The 24,310-nt window shown below is 40.5% G+C and overlaps 1 protein-coding gene across 1 annotated transcript in view; it reads left to right on the forward strand.

Annotated features, from left to right (window-relative positions):
• Positions 1–13,080, forward strand: part of EAF2 (ELL associated factor 2) — a 16,251-nt gene extending 3,171 nt beyond the window's left edge. Inside the window, exons 3-7 of the mRNA XM_073306809.1 lie at positions 1,849–1,943; positions 2,680–2,816; positions 4,241–4,386; positions 6,096–6,362; positions 11,787–13,080. Coding sequence (XP_073162910.1) covers positions 1,849–1,943; positions 2,680–2,816; positions 4,241–4,386; positions 6,096–6,362; positions 11,787–11,833 — 692 coding nt within the window. The 3' untranslated portion in view covers positions 11,834–13,080. The remainder of the gene's footprint in view (positions 1–1,848; positions 1,944–2,679; positions 2,817–4,240; positions 4,387–6,095; positions 6,363–11,786) is intronic.
• Positions 13,081–24,310: the final 11,230 nt, after the last annotated feature.

Below are 24,310 nucleotides of genomic sequence, written 5' to 3' on the forward strand. Positions count from 1 at the left end.
CAAGACTAATGAACAGGTGTGTTGCTAGTAAAGTTTGGGGTGAAGTTCACACAGTGCCTGCGTTCTTCATCTAGTTCTTCCTTTTATGTGTACTAAATTCATGTACCATACATTATGGTATATTTTGGGAAACAATAGTGTCTTGGCACAATACTACAAAAATCTGAGTTTTGGGTGAAGCTCTGCCCCTGGCCATGGCAGGGCTCTCAACAATCAAAGATTAAAGGCAGTATTGCTCTCAAAGCTAGTGTGCCCTTCCTGAGTACATAATAACTACTATCCTGGGAGGTGTGTTCTCACAGGTTCTGAAGGTATCTAGGAAACAAATGCTGTTAGGATTATGGTTCTGATAATTTAGGGCTGCAGTTTTTGTTCTGCTGTCTCATTTATTTATAGAATGATCCCCAAGGTTTGGTGTCTCACATGTTCTCTGGAGATTATCCTGTATTCTCTCATACAGTGAGATGAGATGGATAATGTATATTCTGTGAGCAAATAGAATCCTATTTAATAGAATTGACCACATCTTTGGGGAAGAGGGTGTGAGAGGAACCTAAAAGCTGTGAGTGGATTTAAAGAGGTGCTGTAACTTGCAATGTGTTCAGTATTTTTAAAAAATAAGTAAAAATAGGCTCTAGTACTACACCTGCCCTTAAGTTTTCCTGTTGACTTTTGTGGTTTTACAAGCCCTTTTTTCTGTTTCAAAATGTTTCTCTTCCCTGTCACTCTGCGAAGAAAGATGCAAGGAAATCGGCAAACCTGACAGTGCTGTCAAATGCACAAGATAAACAGAAAAGCCATATTTTTCCTCTAGCCTTTGTTATTGTAATCTTATCTTTTATACTTCGTACGAGTAGGTAAACTGGACATTTATTTAGTCAGCCATTTCTGAAAAGATTGGCCAAAATGCTGATTACCCAGCAGCATCCACTGAAGACTGGCATAGTCTCATTCTTACCACAAGAAGGACCAGAACTGTGGTGCTCAGCTCTGTAAGGTGCTGCTAGCAGGAGCTTGAGACCGTTGGAGCTTGTTTAGGACCTTGCAAATAAATTATGCTAGCTGAGTAACAATCATTAGCAGATCTTGTTGGGAGGGCTGACAACTCTGATGAAACAAAGTAATGTTCATCTCTAATTTTCCAGCTCTTTGAAACATGCAAAGAGGGGAAATCCATACCCACACAGAGACATTGTTAGGTTTCTAAGAATGACTGATGATAAAGGAGATTAAAATAAGTATATGAAGGTGGCTTTTAACAATTCCATTTTAGAGAGAAATATATGTACTTAAAAATAAAAACAACAACCACAACCTTGCTAGTGCATATGGTTTTGCCTTTGATGCTCTTAATACAGTAAGAGCATGCTATAGTTAGGGCTGCATATGTGTTTCCAGTCTACTTTCCTGTTTTTAGTCACAGCTGTCTGCAACTTCCATTTTTTTGGCTGAAATTTTCCAGGGTTGGTCTCAACCCAAAAGTAATTCTGTGGCTTTTTTGGAGGGTTTTTCTTTAAGTATCAGCAAACTAGTTTGACCATTTATTTTGAATGTGAGGTGAACAGGAGAAACTTTCCTTATTAATCAAAATAAAAATCTTTCAACTTTTTTTTGAAGAGCTCCAACACCAAAACTTGATGAAATTTAGGTTGAATATCAGGCAAACCACCTTGACTGTGAGCTCTATGGCTTGTGGAAAAATCTGCTAAGGAGTGGTGGATGCTGCACTAGCAAAGATACTAAGTCATTGATTTTAAGTGCCTCCCAAACTCACCACCTTTAGCTTTTATGAAATGTGTGTCAATATTTAAGGGACTCATGAAAATCAGGGTGTTTTTTAAATCGTAGATGACTTCAAGCCTGCATCTATTGATACATCCTCTGAAGGAGACCTTGAAGTTGGCAAAGGTGAACAGGTGACAATAACGCTGCCAAACATTGAGGTGAGGGCTGAATATCATTAGGGGATGGGGAAAAGGAGAGGCTTCTCTCACTGAATCACCATATATGTTGAATATAGAAGCGTTTCACATTTCAGCATTTTCAGTTTGCTGTTGTTTCAAGATTGTATGCATGTAGCTTTTAAAGCATTGGGAAAGAAATAATCACACCAGAAAATGCAGAATTACAAAGGTCAGGTAATTATGCTGTAACATTAAGTGAATTCACTGTGCTGGAAATATGCTGTAATTGACAACCCTAAAATTCTCTGTCTATAAAACAAGTACAGCACTGACACTGCCTTGACGTTATGGCACAATCCCAAAGGGGTGGGGGTGTATGCACCACCACTGGGGTGGAGAATTCAATCTCCTGTAATCCCGGATTACTCTTCTAATATTGCCAACAAGCATTCCAGTTTTGGTGGTATTTTTGTGATGCATGTGCCTGTCTGTTAGAAACTGGATTGTGATTACTGGTTTATTTCAAACTGGTTGGGTGAAATCAAGGCCACACTGAAGTCAATGGCAAAACTGCCAGTGTCTTCAGTAGAGCCAGGATTTCACACTTAGTTACTACTAATCTGAGTTTCTCTTGAATTATTTGGTAACAGATTTTAAAAGGCTAGAAATGATCAATTACAGTGTACTTTTCATTACTGTAAAGGCTCATTCTGTATTTATACAAATAAGTCTATTGAAATAATGCTAATTAGATATTTTTTCAATTTTTAAATAGGGTTCAACTCCACCAGTAACAGTTTTCAAGGGCTCCAAGAAGCCTTATCTAAAGGAATGTATCTTAATTATCAATCATGACACTGGAGAATGTCGACTAGAGAAACTTAGCAGTAACATCACTGTGAAGAAAACCAGGTAGGTGGTTTACAAAAGAAACTGCTATGTCCCTAACTCATTATGAAAATGGTTTAGGGCTGGTACCTGAGTGCACATGCAGTTAGTAGGGTTTGAAACAGGACTATGTCAACCCACAGTAGAGAACTTTTAGTGTACACCCGCAGGGACAATGTGGCCAGTTAGTGCACAGGTGTGCACTAGAGTTTACACCCTAGCTGGTGTGCACCAACATACCACGTAGACAAGCCCTTAGAAATAGCTAGTGTAAATTGTAATACATACCAACTATTCTTAGCTTTTAGCAAAATTTCACTTTTTCCAACATGGTCCTTACAAAAACCTACCCTTGTTCGATGGAATGAAAAAGCATGTCATTATTTTTCTCAAAAAATGACGACTTTATAGCTTTCAAGTCTAGGCTAGTAGGGTAGGTTTTGAACAGAAACATTGCATATCCCTGCAAGAGACAATAACTGTTTTCTCATAATAAGTTTGGAAAATAGCTTTTTGCTACACAAATGAAATTGTTTTGCTGCTGTTTTCTGACTTTGAACTGTGTAAATTAAAATAGCATAAATTCTTGTGAAAGGGTTTAGCAAAATGCTGAGGACGCGTTCTCCTCTTACTGAGTATGTAATTCCCATTAACACACATTCTGATGCTATGTCTACATATAACTCACTTCCACTAGAATTCTAATGAAGTGTTAGTGCATAACTGAAGAAAATGTGAAACAGCATGGTAGAGGATCGGGTCAAAGGGCCAATATGAATGGCATCAATGGACATTATTCTTTTGATGCACAGTACTCACTGCACCTATATCTTGTTATATGCCAGTGTAGTAGTGCAGTGTTTCCCAAATGGTGGGTCCCAAGAAGGTTCTAGGTAGGTTGCCATATCCAGGGGCTGGATTAACCGATCACTGGGCCCTGGCCTAGGCAGATATACACTTCTCCCAGATTGGTGTGGAGGGGAAGCCTGGTGGTATGGGAAGGGCCATCGGGCCAAACTTGAACAGCGCTGTGATCCCATGTGCCAGGTCACAACGCCAGGAGTAGGCAGCTGGTTCTGGTCCCACAGGACAGGAGCCACCACTGCAGGGTGAGTGTGGGGTGGGCTCGCTCTCCAGTCTCCCGTCTCCCAAGGCCTTCCCTCTGTACTGGGCTGCACTAAATCAGAGGTATGGTTGTCGTGTGCTGGGATGGAGGGTGCATATATGTAATAGTGGGTCACAAAAAAAGACAAAATGCAGTTGGTGGATACCTTGTTAAAAAGTTTGAGAACCACTGTTATAGTGTACTTTGAAACTTAAAACTGTAGTGATACAGTTAAGAAAAACATAATGAATAGCTTCACACACAGCTTAGACTACTGTGTGTTTTTATTTTGTTTAAATATTGTTCTTCGGAATCAATTAAAATGTTTCACCCTGTCATACAGAGCTGAAGGAAGCAGTAAGGTTCAATCTCGTATTGAGCAGCAACAGCAGCAAATGCGAAATGCCAGTAAGACTCCAAACAATGTTAAAAATTCTCCACCAAAAGAAAAGATGTCTCCGTCTTCTCCTATGGACGACATTGAGAGAGGTAAACTGCAACTATGTCACTTAGTATTTCAGAAATTTTGCAGACTTACATTATAAATAGAGCCAAGGGTTTTTTTGAATGAGGTGCGCACTAGAAGCTGTTACATAGGCAATGTTCTCTAAAGTTTAATGGCTGTCTTGACAAGAGTAGTAATCCAACAGTATTTGAAACCACATAGGATTGAGAATCAAATCAATCCTTAGTCTTATGAAGGTCATGATTAGCATTGCTTTAGTTCTCACTGAGTCCTCCCACTGCTGCTGTCTTAAGCTATTCAATTGTAGGATTGTGGCACTGAAGCCAAATCAGCCAGTCCTCCACTTCTTCCTCACTCCACCTGTCCCTCCTCGTTCTTTGTCCTTTGCATACAGCAAATCTTTGGTTAAAATGCTTTACAACCCTTTTAGTTTTTAATAAAACTCTAAATTTGTGTAAGTTCATTATCATGTAAACCTAGTCACAGAGACTCAAATAGCACCCTGCCTTCTAAATCAGATCAGACCTGCAGAAGTGGTTCCCTAAATGGTAAGAGACAACTGAACACTTACATAAATCCCATCCTTGAGAACCATGCCATATGCTATGTTCTTGGGAGACTTTGTTTCAGTAGGAACCTTTGTATTTAATTCAGTAGGAGACACACTTTTTCCTTTTAGTGGATGGGGAGAGAAAAGCAGGTGTTAATCACTTGCTATATGAACACTAACAGGTGGTAGCTTTATTGATCTGAATTGATATTGGCTCTCAAGGATGTTCTGGATTCTTTTAAACAGTTTTTTCCCCCAGATTTATCATTATGCAGATGTCTTTTCTTTGTGATTAAGACAAACTTTGACCAGAGTGTCTTACTCCACAGAAAGGCAATTAAAAATACCTAAGGCTGCAAAAGAAACAAAGTGGTGCTCAAGTGCATGAGAAACCTGAGAATTTTTCTCCGTGGTCTGTTTGTTTTGTTTAGAACCTGTTCTGAGTGCGTCACCAAGACTAACATATCCCAAAGCCCTGTCCCTTTGTGCTGCCAATCAGATTTATTTGTTTAGCCACAGTAAATTGTGTGCTGGGGTCTGGATGGTTTCCTGCTAGCTATTCTAAATTTTTCCCAGACCTATAAAAAGAATCAATAAGGATTTAATGAAACTGTTCCATAATTTAAAAATATGGGTAATTGCTGCAGGTATCCCACAATGCTTAATTTGTGATTGAGAACAATGAATGTCTAGACAAACATGTACATGTTGTTTATAATACCAAAATTGCTGCCAGCCATTGCTGCTGCACCTTCAGGTGTTCCACTGACCGATTCCTTTTTTCACTATCTGTCCCTTGAGTCTAAATTGAGTTATTGACTCCTGTCAGACATCTGTAGAGGTGTTAAACAAAGCCTGAAAAATAAGGCTTTCTAATCAGAGGCAGATATTAAGGGCGAGTTAGGTCATGCTGCCCACTGAAGTGTAGGGGGCAGCACCTTGGCCAGCAGCCTTATCTGAACCCTAATTCATCTCTGCTCTGAAAAGCATGTGGCTTAAAAGTAAGACAGACACTTCACTCCTGGATCTTATGTCTTTCAGTTTAGTCACTTACGACTTGTAATAATGTTGTGACATTCACTACAGTCACTTGCTTGTGCAGCACTTCCCTTGTTGCCATTTCCTTTAAACTCTGAGACTCCTCTTGCTTTGTTTCTTAATTAATCTACATCTTATTTTCAGAGCTAAAGGCCGAGGCTAGCGTCATGGACCAGATGAGTAGCTCTGATAGTTCGTCCGAATCAAGAAGTTCATCCTCCTCCTCATCCAGCAGTGAAAATAGTTCTAGTGATTCAGAAGATGAGGGGGCTAAGCCTTCTCTGCCTATGTCAATGCCATACTTGCAGCCACAGCCTGCTATGTCTGCCATACCACAACAGGCCATCCGTGACATGGATGCCAGTCATAACAAATCTCAAGAGAGTGGTGGCCATATGATGAATACACTAAGTAAGTACAGAAGACAGTGCTCTATGAAAAGAACAATCTCATGCTTTAGGAATCTAAAAGGAAACCAGAGACTCTGTAACTATGTCTCTATTGTAATTAAAATTGTGGGAAGAGATGCTGGGGTTTGATTGTTCAGTTGAGTTCTGAATTAGAAGTTGGGCTAAAAGTTACTTGACCATCAGAGATATTAAATTAAAGCTGATGCAGTTTAAAGTAGGTCATAGGCCGTACTGGCTTCCTCACAATTGCATACATTGGGACTATAGGACAGTAATTTATGTTGAAAATGCTTGAACTGCTTAGGCACTCCCAAAACATATGTGTATGATTTCCTGAGTAGATGATACTGGAATAATATTGTCCTGGTACTAATCAGTTACAAAAGAAGGTTATCCTAATCCAGTGGTTTTCAACCAGGGATACATGTACCTCTGGGGATACGCAGAGGTCTTCCAGAAGGTACATCAACTCATCTAGATATTTGTCTAGTTTTACAACAGGCTACATAAAAAGCACTAGCGAAGTCAGTACAAACTAAAATGTCATGCAAACAATGACCTGTTTATACTACTCTGTATGCTATACACTGAAATATAAGTACAATATTTATATTCAGATTGATTTATTTTAAAATTATATGGTAAAATGAGAAAGTAAGCAATTTTTCAGTAATAGTGTGCTGTGATACTTTTGTATTTTTGTGTCTGATTTTGTAAGCAAGTAGTTTAAGTGAGGTGAAACTTGGGGGTACGTAAGACAAATCAGACTCCTGAAAGGGGTACAGTACTCTAGAAAGGTTGAGAGCCACTGTCCTAATCCACGCAGAAGTCTTGTGATTCATGGAGGCCTTTCTAATCTACAAGGTGCCAGTCCCCTCCTATGTATGTAGGGAATGGAGGATGTTTCATACCGTTTCCATGTTGAAGGGATGGGAGAATACCAACAACCAAAACTGATTCACAGTGTTCTGCTTGAAGAAAATTATGACAAACTTAAGATATTTAAAGTACAACTGGGATTTTTTAATACATATTGTTGTCCAGAAAGAAGAGTATCACTGGTTTGAACAGCAACAAGCAACCACGTAGGTAAAGGTCTTCAAGCTTAGCACCAAAATAAACCAGGCCTGATTTTTCAGAATTGATGAGCACCCACCGCTGCTGTTTGAAAACAAAGCCACACTTTTAATTAAGTGCCTAACTTCAGGCTCACAAGTTTGGAAAAACTTGGTCATAGGCCCTAATTTACATAGTGATGCTATATACTGAAGTTTTTTGACAGTTTACACTGGTTATAGTGAAAATATCTCCTACATAATCTGTATGTCCTCTTGTGTTTCACTATTATAAGGAATTAAAATTGGTAACAAGCTAGTTGTATATTGTGATGACGTAGCTAAGCTTACAATCAGGTTTCTGTTATAAGCCTTATTTTCATATACCACTTCCTTCACAGGAATAAGATTAGACTGAAAACATCTGATTATTGTGCAAGAGGACTAAATTTTTTGCGTTAACTTCCATGGCCTAAAGCAAATAGGCTTCATATTACAATCAGTGTATCTTTAGAAAGTTCTGTATACATCAGTCCCTTCACTCCAGACATGAAAATACTTCCAAACTTGCCATTTTACACACATTTAGGGAAAAAAAACACTTTTGAGAATAAAATGAACCATCTTAAGTGATTAATGGCTAGTTCACAGCTACAAAGCTCCCGTTGAAAGATCTATGCCCAAGTACAGGTGGCTGCTGCCACCAGTTAAAACTGTCATAGTGAAACACCCTGATGTCTTAAACTTGCAGAAATACCAAAACCACAGCAAGGAGCCCAGGAACCCTGTGGGACTTAAGAACTCTGCAGGGAGGGAGGTGGATCCTCTGACCCTTGTGAGCTGTCTAAAACTTCATGCTGGTTTAGCTATAAACCTGCTTAAAATTGAGCTCTTATCCAGTTTACCTCTGTTACTTTAACATTTTAAGCAGCTCTGTAGATCTGTGCCATCTCCAGTTCTCCACAAATGCCTTTAAAATGTGAACTGCACCATAATAGGGTGGTGAGCTGAGATGAAAAGGCACTGCACACTGGCTGCTGTGGGGAGCATGGCTCTCCAGCTACTCTCCTGCTGAGCTCCTGAGGCATCACCTGTGCAGTTTAGGAGCACAGCAGGAGAGGATAAGTAGCAGTGAAAGCTAGAGAAGCAAGACAGGGAGCCTGTGGCCTCTGAGTCTTGGGAGATCTGCTGGGTGTTGGAATTCAGAGTCAGGGGTCCAGCATAGAAATTTCTTCCATCTGAAACAGTATCTTACATAAACAAATGTTTAAAACAGCAAATCTTAAGATCAAAATGTTTAGTGGTTGTGCCACATTTAAGGTGTGACTTCAATGGGGCTATTCAAATGCATATATTTAAGCATGAGCATGTCTGCAGAATTGGGGCCCTTGAGGGTTAGTTGGGTATTTTACTATGTGCAGTCCTAATGTGACCTTAAATGTAGTGGCAATTAGAATTTGGTGGGGCATAGGGGGTTAGTCAAATCACTCTCATTAAGTCATACAGCTGAAGCTTTGCAGAATGCTGAAAATGCACTGGTCTATGTCTGGAGCATAGTTACCTCTTATTATTGCCCTGTGTATAGAACCTACCTTTTTAGGTAGCCTGGCCTCAAAGGCTTTGCCCTTTCCTTGCTATGAGCCTTGTCCCCAAAATAATTCCTCATCTACTTTTGAAATTGATTATATAGGCCCATAACTTGTGACACAACATGGGTGGTCTAAGGTATCTGCAAGAGAATATTGCATTTAAAAATAGTGAAAAGCTGCTCTGTTTAATTTCCTTTTAAACAGAAATTACTAACTGAGAACAAATTAAAAATTCCGTGAAGGAAGATGCCCAATGACTTGCTATCTCTGAGATCTCTTGTTTGCTCACTCCTATAGTGCAGTTTTCATCCAGATATTTTTTATTCCAGTTGCAGAAGCACTTAGGAGCCCCAGTCATGGACCAGCCCCACTGTGCTAGGCGCTATACAAACACCGAACAAAAAGATGGCCATTTCTCCAGAAAGCTGACAATCTAACACTTCTCCAAGAACTTATTTAAAAAAAGCTAAATACTGTATGGGACCACTGATTAATATCCCAGTACATGGCACACTCTGTAATGAAACCTACTTAATATTTTGATAGTGTCAACCAGCTCATCAGCACTGTGAAAATGGACTGTTTCCCTGAAATTATTTCCCTACTTTACTTCTGCTATTTGTTAAATCAGTTGAGCCTAAGTAATGTAGGTGTTTTTTTAGAGTCCTGGGTGAAGTTAGCTCTCCATGTTTTTGACATGTGCACCAGAAACTTCTTATGCTGGGATCGTGCAGGCTAGAATCTTTCTGGAAAGTTTGAGGCAACTATGAGAAGGCCTTTGCGAGGCATGGGTACAAAATGGAGGTGGATTTCATTTCAGGGTTATTTTTCCAAACACTTTTTTTGGGGGGGTGGGGGTGAGGGAGAGGGGAGTTTGTCTTATTGCGGACACCTTGGCAGGAAACTCCAGATTTGTTCCAACCTCTTGGATTTCATGAGACTGTTGTCTTTGGCGAGCATTAGATGGCTTATTTGAGGAATAACTGCTTTTGAAGGCTGTGACCATGTGGATGGCTATGACCTATTTTTGGAGTGGACTGTGGGGAAGAGGCAAGAACAGCAATTGGGGAACTAAAGTGGTAGAGGGGTAAAGGAGAATATTTTGGAGAACTATGTGATTTGAAGTACAACTGTAGCCATCCTAATGATACTTATTTTGAAATAATACTTCTATTTGAGTAGACTCTTAGCCATCTCTGCTTTTTAATGTAAAAATAAAATACAGAGGATTTCAAATGATATAACCAAGTGGTTAGGCGTACATTCTGTGTCTAGTACTTATACTCTTCCAATCCCATCTGTGCTTTTAATCCTCCTCCTGCACTACAAGCAATTGCTTTTCACTGTTCGTGTCAGAGGCAGGTAGAGTGTTCTGTGCTCTGCTGCAAAGGGCCACTGAACCATTCCCAGAGATAAAAGTTGCCGAGGACATGGTGCAAAACAAAGGAAGTGTAAACACAAAGCTTTGTTAAGGGGACTCCCATCAACTTCAGTCACTCTTATCTGAAAAGCTCTGACCTACCAATTGGGAGGTACCCATCCAGGCGTGTCCTCTCCCCCTTTATACTAACCCCTTGTTCTCATCTCCCTATAATGACCTCATAAGTAATACTAAAGATTGCCGTAACTGACAAAGTTAGGAGCATTTGACAGTACTTGGTGTATAGTTGCTTTCATTAAATCATAGAATATCAGGGTTGGAAGAGACCACAGGAGGTCATCTAGTCCAACCCCCTGCTCAAAGCAGGACCAATCCCTAATCTTTGCCTCAGATCCCTAAATGGCCCTCTCAAGGATTGAACTCACAACCCTGGGTTTAGCAGGCCAGTGCTCAAACCACTGAGCTATCCCTCCCCCCTCAGTCACTTTCCTATTTGTTTAGGCATTTCACCCAACAACAAGGGGAGGGAAATTCTTTTCTTGTTTCCTTTTTTTTTTTAAATAAAGGAAAATGCAGTTGCATAACTACCAAGCTGGCAGGGGAATAGAAGGGCTGATGCAGTATCTGAAATTGCATCTAACTCATTTTAAAAAAATATAGATTTGCTGTTGACAGTATCCCTTTAATTTCATCCTGTATGTGGGAGATGGTGGAGTGGGAGAAAAACTGCTTGTCAAGTTGAAAAAAGAAATAGCAGGGAGAACTTATTTTCTGTTAGTTATATAGACAGCTGTTGCAAGCACTGGATAGTCGCTTTTCTTGTGTCCCATTTTAAAATAACTCCCGATTAATTTTTTGGTGACAGCATACATAAATATTTCCTTTGATCTTTTGTTTGCTGTCTTGCTCCACAGCCTGATTATTTTTTTGAAAAGGTGTGTCAAACTGCTTGTTCTCACCTTGATTTGGATACTACTTTGCTCTCAAACAGATCCAAGAGGCATTTAGATACATGCAGACAGCAATAACTCCTATCCTATTGTTTTATTTTTTTAATGAAACTGCATTCCCCAGCAGCTTCCTTGCTGATCAAGTATCAGAAGGTGGATGGGAAGCTAGCTAGTCCACTGTGGCCTGCTTGCACTAATTCCCGTACACAAACTCATTCAATCTGGTGGGTTAAGTGTGAGTAATGTGGGGCTTTCAAAGGTCACATAAGTGATGTAGCCCTAAGACTCTCACTCCAGTAGTTAAGACAACAGATGAGTTTTTAAATCTATACAATGTTTTGGTGTTAAATTCCTAATAGAAGATACTGGATGGGGGAAGAAAGAACTTCTTGGTGGAAAAATAGTCTTAGTTTAATGGAACTAATACAATGACTTTATCTTCTATTTTAGGAAATGACTTGCTGCTGAGTGAATCTGGAAGTGACAGTGATGACTGAACAAGATTTTGGCCTTCATAAAGATGCATCACCTCTCTTTGCTAAAGCTGTCATAGCATCTGTTTTGCACTAAGATTAGATTACCCAAGATTGAAATGAATGTCCTCAATTTTTGGAAATAGAGACATCTTAATTTTCTACTGGCACATCAGATCTATGGTACAGCAGCCCTGATGTCTAATCGCTGCTCTGGGTACTTGTTTGTCTCTTCCAAATTACTGTATTACAGTATCGGTTCTTATGAACGGATTCTGATTTTTGCCTCAACCACCTGTTGTACTTGAAACTGACTTATAACAGCTAGTTACTTTATATAATAGATATGGGAATGGGGGAATTTCTAGTATTTATGGAGGCAAGTTTCCCTCCTGTCCTTACAGATAATGCTGATTTCATAACTTTATTTTTTTTTTTTTTTTTTTGAGAGGGAGGGGATGGAAGGAAAAACAGCTGAGATCTGTCGTGTTAACTACATTGTTGTTCTGTTCACAGTTCATAACTTTAAGGAAACTGGTGAATAATATGGTCCACTCTTGCAGTTACAGTTTACAACACATCACTGAATTTTTAGTTTAATTGTATTATAGGACTTTTTATATTTCTGAGCCTTATGTCTCTTAAGGGAACTTTTCCTTTTCCCTGCCTTTACTTGGACCAGCTGGAATCCTTACAGCCTCTTCCTATCTGTATTTAGATAACTACAAAGACAGCAATGGCTTTCCTTCATTTAATTCTGTAACTGAAATCATATAATTCCTTTCTAGGAGTTTAATACAATTAATTTAATAAAGCAATATTATTTATAATTTTAATGGGACTCATTGGTATGATTATGAGAATTCTTAACAAGAGGTAACATGGACTGAATTTTCTTTGGCGTAGCCTTGCCAGTGAGCTAACAATTAAATTAGAGAGAGGTGATACAAGTGAGTATGAAGTCTAAAATGTCTAGAAAATAACATAAAGAAAGAATCTCCACATTGGCATCCTGCACATTTGTATATTATAAGGCCAGAAAGAACCACACATTTTAGAATGGCAGATGATATGCGCAGTTTATCTGAGTTGCAAAATGTATAGATGTAGGAGATAGCCACAAGAAACATCAGGCAGAGAAATACTATAAACAACTGACTCAGTGATTACAATATTGATACGGTGTGATCATTTCTCATAGCGTATACCATGAGTGTGATCACTGAATGCTATTGTATCTTATATGAAGGAGGGAGGAAAGAATCTGCATGTCCAGTGTTATAGCTGAATGTGTTCATGCTTGTTGAATAACTTCTTTAAAAGCCCTGAAAAATCTGTAGTAGGGTATGTCTACACTGCATCTGGGAGTGTCTCCCAGCACAAGGCCACAGACTTGTATTGGTGGGGCTTGCACGAATGCGCTAAAACTACCTGTGTAAATGTTTCTCAGGCTGGAGTTTGGATTGGTGGGCCTTCACAGCTAAGCTCCGGCGCAAGCTGCAATGTCTACACAGCTATTTTTAGTGTGCTAGCATGAGCCCCACTAACACAAGTCATGGACCTAGGCTGGGAGGCTTGTTCCCAGATGTAGTGTAGACATATCATCCTGAGTGATAGCAAATCATGGGGGAACTCCAGAGAGTTACTGGATTCACTTGAGAGAGAAAGAACATAAGAATGGCCATACTGGGTCAGACGAAAGGTCCATCTAGCCCCGTATCCTGTCTTCTGACAGTGGCCAATGCCAGGTGTCCCAGAGGGAATGAACAGAACAGCTATTCATCAAGTGATCCATTCTTTGTCACCCATTCCCAGCTTCTGGCAAACAGAGGCTAGCGATACCATCCCTGCCCATCCTGGCTAATAGCCATTGATGAACCTATCCTCCATGAATTTATCTAGTTCTTTTTTTGAACCCTGTTATATATAGTCTTGGCCTTCACAACATCCTCTGGCAAGGAGTTCCACAGATTGGCTGGGTGTTGTGAGAAGAAATACTTCCTTTTGTTTGTTTTAAAGCTGCTGCCTCTTAATTTCATTTGGTGACCCCTAGTTCTTCTGTTATGAGAAGGAGTAAATAACACTTTCTTATTTACTTTCTCCACACCAGTCATGATTTTGTAGACCTCTATCATATCCCCCTTTAGTCATCTCTTTTTCCAAGCTGAAAAGTCCCAGTCTTATTAATCTCTCGTCATATGGCAGCCGTTCCATACCCCTAATCATTTTTTTTGCCCTTTTCTGAACCTTTTCCAAGTCCAATATATCTTTTTTGAGATGTGGCGACCACATTGCACACAGTATTCAAGATGTGGGTGTACCATGGATTTATATAGACACTACATTTTCTGTGTTATTCTCTATCCCTTTCTTAATGATTCCCAACGTTCTGTTTGCTTTTTTCACTGCCACTGCACATTGATGGATGTTTTCAGAGATCTATGCATAAGGACTCCAAGATCTCTTTCTTGAGTGGTAACAGCTAATTTAGACCCAATCATTGTATATGTATACTTGGGATTATGTTTTCTAATGTGCATTACTTTACATTTATCAGCACTGAATTTCATCTGCCATTTTGTTGCCCAGACATCCAGTTTTGAGAGATCCTTTTCTAGCTCTTTGCAGTCTGCTTGGGACTTAACTATCTTGTGTAGTTTTGTATCATCAGCAAAGTTTGCCACCTCACTGTTTACCCCTTTTTCCAGATCTTTTATGAATATGTTGAATAGGACTGGTCCCAGTACAGACCACTGAGAACCACAATTTACCTCTCTCCATTCTGAAAACTGACTATTTATTTCTACCCTTTGTTTCCTATCTTTTAACCAGTTACCAATCCATGAGAGGACCTTCCCTCTTATCCATGACTGCTTACTTTGCTTAAGAGCCTTTGGTGAGGGACCTTGTCAAAGGCTTTCTGAAAATCTAAGTACTTTATAGCCAGTGGATCCCCTTTGTCCACATGCTTGTTGACCCCCTCAAAGAATTCTAGTAGATTGGTGAGGCATGATTTCCCTTTACAAAAACCATGTTGACTCTTCCCCAACAAATTATGTTTAATCTGTGTGTCTGACAATTTTGTTCTTTACTATAATTGGAAACAGTTTACCTGGTACTGAAGTCAGACTTACCGGTCTATAATTGCTGGGGTCACCTCTGGAGCCCTTTTTCAAAAATTGGCATCACATTAGGTATCCTCCAGTCATTTGGTACAGAAGCTGATTTAAATGATACGTTATAGACTACAGTTAGTAGTCTTGCAATTTCACATTTGAGTTCCTTCATAACTCTTGGGTGAATACCATCCGGTCCTGGTAGGTCCTGAAAGAGCTGCTAAGCAGCCAGAAGTGAAGCTGTCTTCAGAGTATAGCAGTGTTATGGCCATCTTGTGTTTCCCTCAATCCTAGAATGTCCTTGGACCAAAAAAGTGGCAAATGAATGTGTGGGGAGAAGAGTGTAAATGCTCACTAGGAATGTGATGAGAAGGGGCAAGACAGTCAAGGGGAATGTATTCATAAAAGGTGGGGGGATGCTTCCTTTCAGTTGCCATAGATCATGTGCAGCTTTCTAGTTCTTTATCTTCAGATGGTGAGTGAACAACCTAAAATGAACCAGAATATTTGCACATTTCTACTTTGCCCAGTTGTAGGTGGGTCTCCAGCAACTCTAAACCCTACTTGCTTCAAAAATTGTCCTTTGCAATATTGTCCTTTGCAAAAATTGTATTTTGCAATATTGGCAATGTTGCGAGAGAAGTGTGCTCTCTCTGGCAACTGCTGTGAATGAAAGCTGTTAGCTCAGATCAACTGATGTGAGATGCTACAGGTAAAATACTTAAGGGTAGACGACCAGCAGGGCTGGCATGGCTCTGTGCCAGCCTCAACCAGAAAGGGAGAATGAAAAGGAGGCGAATGATAAGCCCAAGCTGCAGACACAGAAATGAAGGCTCATTCTCGTACCCCCTCCAATGTTTTTTTGCACTGCTACCTTCAAGCTGAAGTGGACTACGCTCTGTCGGGCTGTATGAAAGTTGTGCTTTTTGTGGGTGAATGTTGTTTGTGTGGCTGGCCCTGACTTAGGAGCTACTATCCAATTACTGAAAGGTATCAGACTAAAACTTGTCTGGCCACACTACAGCAAATACTAGTCTTCACTCTGTGCATGTGTTCTGTCATGTAATTGCTCCCTCCCTAGGTGTGCCCAGGGTAATTGCCCAGCTAGGAGTAGATTGTCTGGTTCAGCTGTTACAGCTGGTATTTCTAGCATTCACAGCAAATATAAAGAGTGGGAGGAGTTACTTTTAAAGGCACATTGCTCTGATATAAATTGTGTATATAGAGATATTGGCTTATAATATCTCATTGTTACTTATGCTCTCCATGTCTGTTGTAACTACATGTTATACCCTAGCCCTTGATCCTGCAAATGCTTATGCACATGCTTAACTTTACCATTTTAGTAATCCCATTAATTTCAAAGTTCTTGATTCTTGACATGGTTCATGGTAGTAAAGTTAAACACGCGTTAGTGTTTGTAGGATCTGTGCTTGAAAATGTAAGGTCTTTGGGGACAGAGACTGTCTTGGTTATGTTTTTGTTCAGTAACTAGCACAATGTGATATGGGGCTCTGAGGGCATGACCCCAATACAAATAAGTGTGTGAGTTAGATACCTATAGCATTGAAGACTAATGGTGTTGATCTATACCTTAATTGAACTTTCAGATCATTATGTTAACCTGTTCTTCTCTTTAAAATTCAAGGTGGGAGATGATGAAGGCCTGGACAAAAGTTTTAGCTGCGTGGGTGAAGAAAAGCCAAACCTTAGAAACACTGGGGAGGGAAAAGTGGCAAGAGCTAGGCCCAGCCTGGATGTGTTGTGTAGGGGGAGAGGGAGAGAGGAGTTAGAGATGACTCCCAGTTTACAGGTTTGAGTGACAGAGAAGATACAAGTGTTGTGAACATAGTTAAGCAATTAAACCATAGAGCCTGATTAGATCTATTGGTTTTCAGGAAAAGGAGAAAGCTTAGATTTAATGTCTATACATCTGGCTTCTGTCTGAACACTTTTTCCAAGAGGGTATTTTTTTCCTAAGGATTTTTTTATCAGCACCTCTGAGGTGCTGAGCACTCATTAATCCAGTTGGAGTCAATGGAAGCAACATGTGCTCAGCACCTCTGAAAAATCAAGCCCATAATCCACAAGGTTGGTAGCTTAATTGGTGTCACAGAGTGAGCTGGCCGGGCCCTTTAAGCATGTGGAGGAGGCTGAGGACTCAGCCTCACCTGTGCCAAGGTTAGCTCACCTCCCGAGGGGGTGAGAATCAGAACCAGGCCTGCTTAGGAGATAAGGGCAACTTGGGGAAAGCCTCCTGGGAGAGAATGAGTGGCAGAACAGTCAGGAAAGGGCTTGTGAGGAAGTCTAGGCTGAGCATGTAGGAAGAGGCCCTGAGAAGGAAAGACTCTTCTCCCGGCTTGGGGTGTGACCTACATTAAAACATACTTAGCATATTTTTAATCTCTCTCTTTCCCTCTGCCCAGCCCATCCCCACCCCTGGACTAAAATCTGAGAAAAACATCCATGTACAAGCTGAGTTCTATATGTTGAGAACTAATAGAAGTATGGATTTCTGATATTACTTTATAATGTAAACTAGTTTAAGTGAAACTTCAGTGACCACTGATGATGTATTGTGGACTAATTGCTATTCTTACTTACAACTCCACATTAAGAGGGAATTAAATAACTTTGGGAACTTGGTGTCTTTCAAATATTTCGTATTGGAACTGCCGTGGGTGCTCCAGGGCTGGAGCACCGACAGGGAAAAAATGGTGGGTGCTGAGCGCCCACTGGCAGGCCCCATGGTTCAGCGCCTCTCTCTCCCAGTACCTCCCGCCCACCGTAATCAGCTGTTTCACATGTTTAGGAGTCTCGGGGGAAGGAGCAAGGACATGGCGTGCTTGGGGGTGGAGCAGGGGTGGGAAGAGGCGGGGCAGGGTGAGGCCTTGCAGGAAGGGGTGGAGTTGGGGCAGGGCCTGGGGCAGTGCCAGAGGTCAAGCACCCACTGGCACTTTGGAAAGTCGGTACCTGTGTGAATTGCTATGTATACGTGGCACCTCCATGACCTACTTGGAGCTGCTGTGAGTTATCAAATCAGTGCATAGCACACCAATGATGAGTTACAGGAAAAGCTCTAAAAGAATCTTCAGTAACTGTTGCCTTTCTTTCATGGCTTACAAGCTCCATTGTGGCTGGAGGGGGCTTGTATAGTATGGACACTGGAATAGCACCTAGATTTCCTGGTGGCAGCTACTGTAGAAATGTGTATAGATAGAAATATTAGGATTCTAAATGATGAAGGGATGCCAAACTGACTTGGGCTTCTCACAAAAATACATTGCATCTGCTCCTGCAGAAGTCAGTGGAAACAGGATGCAGCCTCTTGGGATTGGCTGGGGCCGGCACTTAGTTCTTTCTGTTGCTCTCTGAAATCCAGAAAATAAATGTGTTCCTCACATTTCCTTTGCTGAAAAAAAACCCCCTGCACTGTGGTGTGAAAGGAATGGAGATCAGTGGCAGAGATGACAGAGGCTTTCATTCAACAGAGGAAGCTTTGTGAGTTAATAGCTGAGGCCTCTGTTGACTTGTTTTAGGTAGGGGCCTTCATTACTGTACCTGTTCTCCATTCACCATTTCCTCTGTTGTCTTTTCTATGCAGTTGGCTTCGTTTCGTGGAAATTTGTACCTGGTTTGTTTTTGCTAGTGTGCTCACTCATGCTAGAGAATTATTTGTTCACTTCAGGAAATGAGGTCTTCTCCATGCTGTTATTTAAAGAGAAGCAGAGTGTCTTAGAAGTCTAATTTAAAAAAAAAATCACCCTTATTCTTTAATCATAGAATCATAGAAGTGTAGGACTGGAAGGGAACTCGAGAGGTCATCTAGTCCAGTTTCCTGCACTCAAGGCAGGACTACGTAATAACTTGACCATCCCTGACAGATGTTTGTCTAACCTGTTCTTAAAAGCCTCCAGTGACAGAGATTCCACAACCTCCCATGGCAATGTGTTCCAGTGCTTAACTACCCTGTCAGGAAGTTTTTCCTAATGTCCAACCTAAGCCTCTTTTGCTGAAATTTAAGCACATTGCTTCTTGTCCTATCCTCAGAGGTAAATGAGAACAATTTTTATCCTCCTCCTTGTAACAGCCTTTTATATATTTGAAAACTGCTATCATGTCCCCTCTCAGTCTTCTCTTCTCCAGACCAAAAAACCCCATTTTTTTCAATCTTTCCTCATAGGTCATGTTTTCTAGACCTTTAATCATTTTTGTTGCTCTCCTTTGAACTGTCTCCAGTTTGTCCACATCTTTCCTGAAATGTGGTGCCCAGAACTGGACGCAATACTCCAGTTGAGGCCTTATCAGTGCAGAGTAGAGTGGAAAAATTACTTCTTGTGTCTTGCTTACAACACTTGATGTTTGTTATTTTGCAATGGTGTTATCGTGTTGACTCATATTTAGTTTATGATCCACTATGACCCCCAGATCCCTTTCTCCACTACTCCTTCCCAAGCAGTCATTTCCCATTTTGTATGTGTGCAATTAATTGTTCCTTCCTAAGTGGAGTACTTTGCATTTGTCCTTATTGAATTTCATCCTATTTACTTCAAACCAATTCTCCAGTTTGTCCAGGACATTTTGAATTTTAATCTCATCTTCCAAAGCACTTGCAGCCCCTCCCAGCTTTATAAGTGTACTCTCTATGCCATTATCCAAATCATTTATGAAACTATTGAACAGAACCAGGACCGATCTTTGCAGGACCCCACTCAATATGCCCTTCCAGCTTGATTGTGAACCACTGATAACTACTCTCTGGGAATGGTTTTCCAGCCAGTTGTGCACCCACTTTATAGTAGCTCCACCTAGGGTGTATTTTCCTAGTTTGTTTTTGAGAGGTCATGCGAGACCGTATCAAAAGCGTTACTAAAATCAAGATATACCATATCTACCGCTTCCCCCCCATCCAGAAGGCGTGTTACCCTGTCAAAGAAAGCTATTAGGTTGGATTGACACTGCTTGTTCTTGACAAATCCATGCTGACTGTTACTTATCTCTAATCTCTAGTTTCACTTCCCCATGCTGCATGTCTTGTTCTACCAGTTTCAAAAGTCTTGCAAAATAGTTGCACAATTGTTTCCTCTTAGCAGTCAGCATAGTTAAATGTGAGATCAGATAATTGGATATACCTTGCCTAAGATCCTAGGCATACTGAATTTCCAGTAAACTCTGCAAAAAATCCTTCATGTTTTGCCTGCATAAGAACAGCCATACTGGGTCAGACCAATGGTCCATTTAGCCAGTATCTTGTCTTCTGACAGTGGCCAGTGCCAGATGCTTCAGTGGGAATGAACAGAACAGGACAACTATTGAGTGATCCATCCCCTGTCGTTTAGGGTGACCAGATAGCAAGTGTAAAAAATTGGGACGGGGGTGGGGGGTATAGGTGCCTATATAAGAAAAAGCTCCTAAAATCGGGACTGTCTGTATAAAATCGGGATATCTGGTCACCCTACTGTCGTCCAATCCCAGCTTCTGGCAGTTTGAGGTTTAGGCACTCCCAGAGCATGGGGTTTTATCCCTGACCATCTTGGCTAATAGTCTTGATGGACCTATCTTCCGTGAACTTTTCTAAATCTTTTTTGAACTCAGTTATACTTTTGGCCTTCACAACTTTCCATGGCACACAGTTCCACAAGTTGACTACGTTTATGTTCCTTTAAACCTGTTGCCTATTAATTTCATATGTTATTCCTTATTCACTTACTTTCTCCACACCATTCATGGTTTTATAGACCTCTATTCTATACCCTGTTAGCTGTCTCTTTTTTTCTAAATTGAACAGTCAGTCTTTTTAATCTCTCCTCAGATGGAAGCTGTTCCATACCACTCATCATTTGTGTTGCCCTTCTCTGCACCATTTCCAATTTATATATATATATGTATAATATTTAGAAGGGGTGACCAGAACTGCACTCAGCATTTATGGTGTGGGTATATCATCCATTTACATTGTGGCATTATTCTATTTTCTATTTTATTAGTTATCCCTTTCCTAAAGGTTCCTAACATCCTGTTAGCTTTTCGACTGCCGCTGCACACTAAGCAGATGTTTTCAGAGAACTATCCACAATGACTCCAAGATCTTTCTTGAGTGGTAACAGCTAAATTTAGACCCCATCATTTTGTATGTATAGTTGGGGTTATGTTTTCCAATGTGCATTACTTTGCATTTATCAACATTGAATTTCATCTGCCATTTTGTCTCCCAGTCATTAAAGGTTATTAGTCTCAGTTTTGTGAGATCCCTTTGTAACTCTTTGCACTCAGCTTTCGACTTAAGTATTTGAGTACTTTTGCTTTGTCAGCGGATTTTCCCACCTCACTGTTCACTCCACTTTCCAGATCACTTATGAATATGTTGAACAGCACAAGTCCCAGTACAGATCCTTGGGGGATCCCACTGTTTACCTCTCTCCATTCTGAAAACTGACCATTTATTCCTGCCCTGTTTTGTATCTTGTAAGTAATTACTGATCCATATGAGGACCTTCCTTCTTATCCCAGGACTACTTATTTTGCTTAAGAGCCTTTGGTGAGGGATCTTGCCAGAGGCTTTCTGTAAGTCCACGTACACTATATCCACTGTATCACCCTTGTCCACACGCTTGTTGACACCCTCAAATAATTCTAATAGATTGAGGCATGAATTCCCTTTACACGTGCCATATCGACTAATTCCCAACATATCATGTTTATTTGTGTCTGATAATTCTGTTACTATAGTTTCAAGCAATTTGCCTTCTATTGAAGTGAGGTTTATTAGCCTGTAATTGCCAGGATCACCTCTGGAGCCTTTTTTTTTTTTTTTTAAATTGGCATTATATTGGCTATTCTCCGGTCATCTGGTACAGAGGCTGATTTAAGCGATAGATTACCTACCACAGTTCTGCAGTTTCATATTTTAGTTCCTTCAGAACTCTTGGGAGAATACCATCTGGTCCTGGTGACTTAATACTGATTAATTTATCAACTTTTTCCAAAACCACCTCTGTTGACACCTCATTCTGGGACAGTTCCTCAGAAGAATGGGTTGGGTGTGGGGATCTCCCCCACATCTATAATTAAGACGAATACAAAGAATTCATGTAGCTTCTCTGCAACAGCCTTATTTCCCTTGGGTGCTCCTTTAGCACTTTGATCATCCAGTGGCCCCACTGACTTTTTGGCAGGCTTCCTGCTTCTGATGTACTTACATGTTTTTTTGCTCTTTTTATCTTTTGTTAGCTGCTCTTCAAAGTCTTTCTTGGCTTGCCTTATTATACTTTTTCACTTGACTTGCCAGTGTTTATGCTCCTTTCCTATTTTCCTCACTAAGATTTGACTTCCAATTTCTAAAGAATGCCTTTTTGCCTTTAACCTACTCTTTTACTCTGCTGTTTAGCCATGGTGGCGTTTTTTTGGTTTTGTTTTTGGTTTTGTTTTTTTTTAATTTGTGGGTATACATTTAGTTTGAGCCTCTAGTATGGTATTTTTAATTAGTCTCAATGCAGTTTGCAGGCATTTCACCCTTGTGACTGTTTGTTTTAATATCCATTTAACTAGCTTCCTCAGTTTTGTGTAGTTCCCCTTTTGAAGTTAAATGCTACTGTGGTAGGTGGTTTTGGCATTTTCCCTTCTACAAGGATATTACATTTAATTACATTATGGTTGCTATTATCTCTTGGACCAGATTCTGTGCTCTACTTAGGACTAAATCAAGAAATCTCCTCTTGTAGGTTCCGGGACTAGCTGCTCCAAGAAGCAGTCATTAATGGTGTCAAAACATTTTATCTCTCCATTCCTTACTGAGGGGATATATCCCAGTCAATACAAGGGTAGTTGAAATCCCCCCGTTGTTATGGCATCTTCTAAAAGCCTCTTAGAGTTACATTATTGGCCTTCCACTTAAACAGTGCTTCTGCTGACCCAAGATCTGAAGATGTAGAAAGATAAAAGTGAGCTCTTTGCCAACTTGCTTTTGGAGCTCTGTTAATTGCATGTGGACAGAGGTCAGTTTATGAAAGAACTTGGACTTTCCCCTGAATTTGATAAAGCCATTTACACTAATGTCAGGAAATCGCCATATTTAGATCCCTGGTGGACCTGCACATTCTTAGAACTATTCTGAAGACCAAATTCCAGCTAATTAAGAACTCCTGTTCAAATGTAAACAGTTTCTGTGTCTGCTTCATCTCCCCATAGGAATAAAGTAGGAGTAGAGACAAGTGGCTAGATTAAGCAGCTTCCTTTAAGTATCAGGATGGCTGGAATCTGGCAATCTACAGCATAGGCGAAAACAGAGCATGTGAAGGGGCAGTTATTTAGCTGTTTTGCTGTAGTGCCTAGAAGCCAAAATGGGAACTGGGATCCCATTTTGCTAAGTTCTGTATGTACATAATGAAAAGACTGTCTACCCCAAAGAGTTTATAAATAGTCAAAGCATAAGATGAGAAGCAATAGCTGGAAACAGCAAACAGAGGGCGCACAAGGCAACAGCCAGTGCAGAGTATTATAATGGTCCAGCAGAAACCAATAATAAATCTGGTTAAAAGAAATGCTGGGCCAAATGTAGCCTTAACATAAGTGAGCACAACTCCATTAAAATTGGTCGCTGGGTTCCTTTTGGTCTCTTACGACTGCTTTTCCCCTCTCAATCTAACAAAATATTAGGCGAAATCCTGACCTCAGTGCAATCAATGGGAGCTTTGCCATTGACCTTAATGGGGCCAGGATTTCACCTAGCATTCATTGGAAGAGCATGGTTTCTGGCAATACTACAGATGAGAAGGGCAGGTGGATTCATTCAGCCCTGGAGATCAGATTATCTAAAAAGATTCTTCCCGCAATGAGTTTAGATTAGAAAGTACCATCTGGAAGGAGAGCGCTGAACACACTGGGGATTCCCCCACCCCCAATTAATTTGTAAAACAAAGCGTTGTGCTCATCTCTCCCTTTGTGCTGACTTTGTTTAAATCTCGACTGATGATGAAACACCAGCTACTCACAGGTGAGTCACTGAGCTCCCTCAGAGAGAAACTTGTTAACGTTTTAATAAGGCCCTGAGTATATTTATAATAACTTGGAAAGTCTCTGAGCTGAGTAAGCCAAAGCAATTGCTGTGCTATCTCAGAGCCTTTAATTTTAGTGATCTTGCTTCTGAAAGCTCTCACCTGCTTACGTCTCTCTAAATCTAACAAAACATCAGGTGTGCAAGTCAGTCGGGCAGTGACTATCTGAGAGGCTGCAGCTTCTATTAGCCCCTGTCTGCTCTGTGGGGCAAATTGATAAAGCAAATTCCCAAGCCAGCAAGCTGGTTTGTGTGGTTGGGACCCAACATCCATGCAGAACCCCCCTGAACTCAGTGGGGTCTGTCCATGAAGATTAGCTTGCAGGATTGGAG

Source organism: Lepidochelys kempii, chromosome 11 (genome assembly GCF_965140265.1).
Source record: "Lepidochelys kempii isolate rLepKem1 chromosome 11, rLepKem1.hap2, whole genome shotgun sequence".
NCBI lineage: Eukaryota > Metazoa > Chordata > Testudines > Cheloniidae > Lepidochelys > Lepidochelys kempii.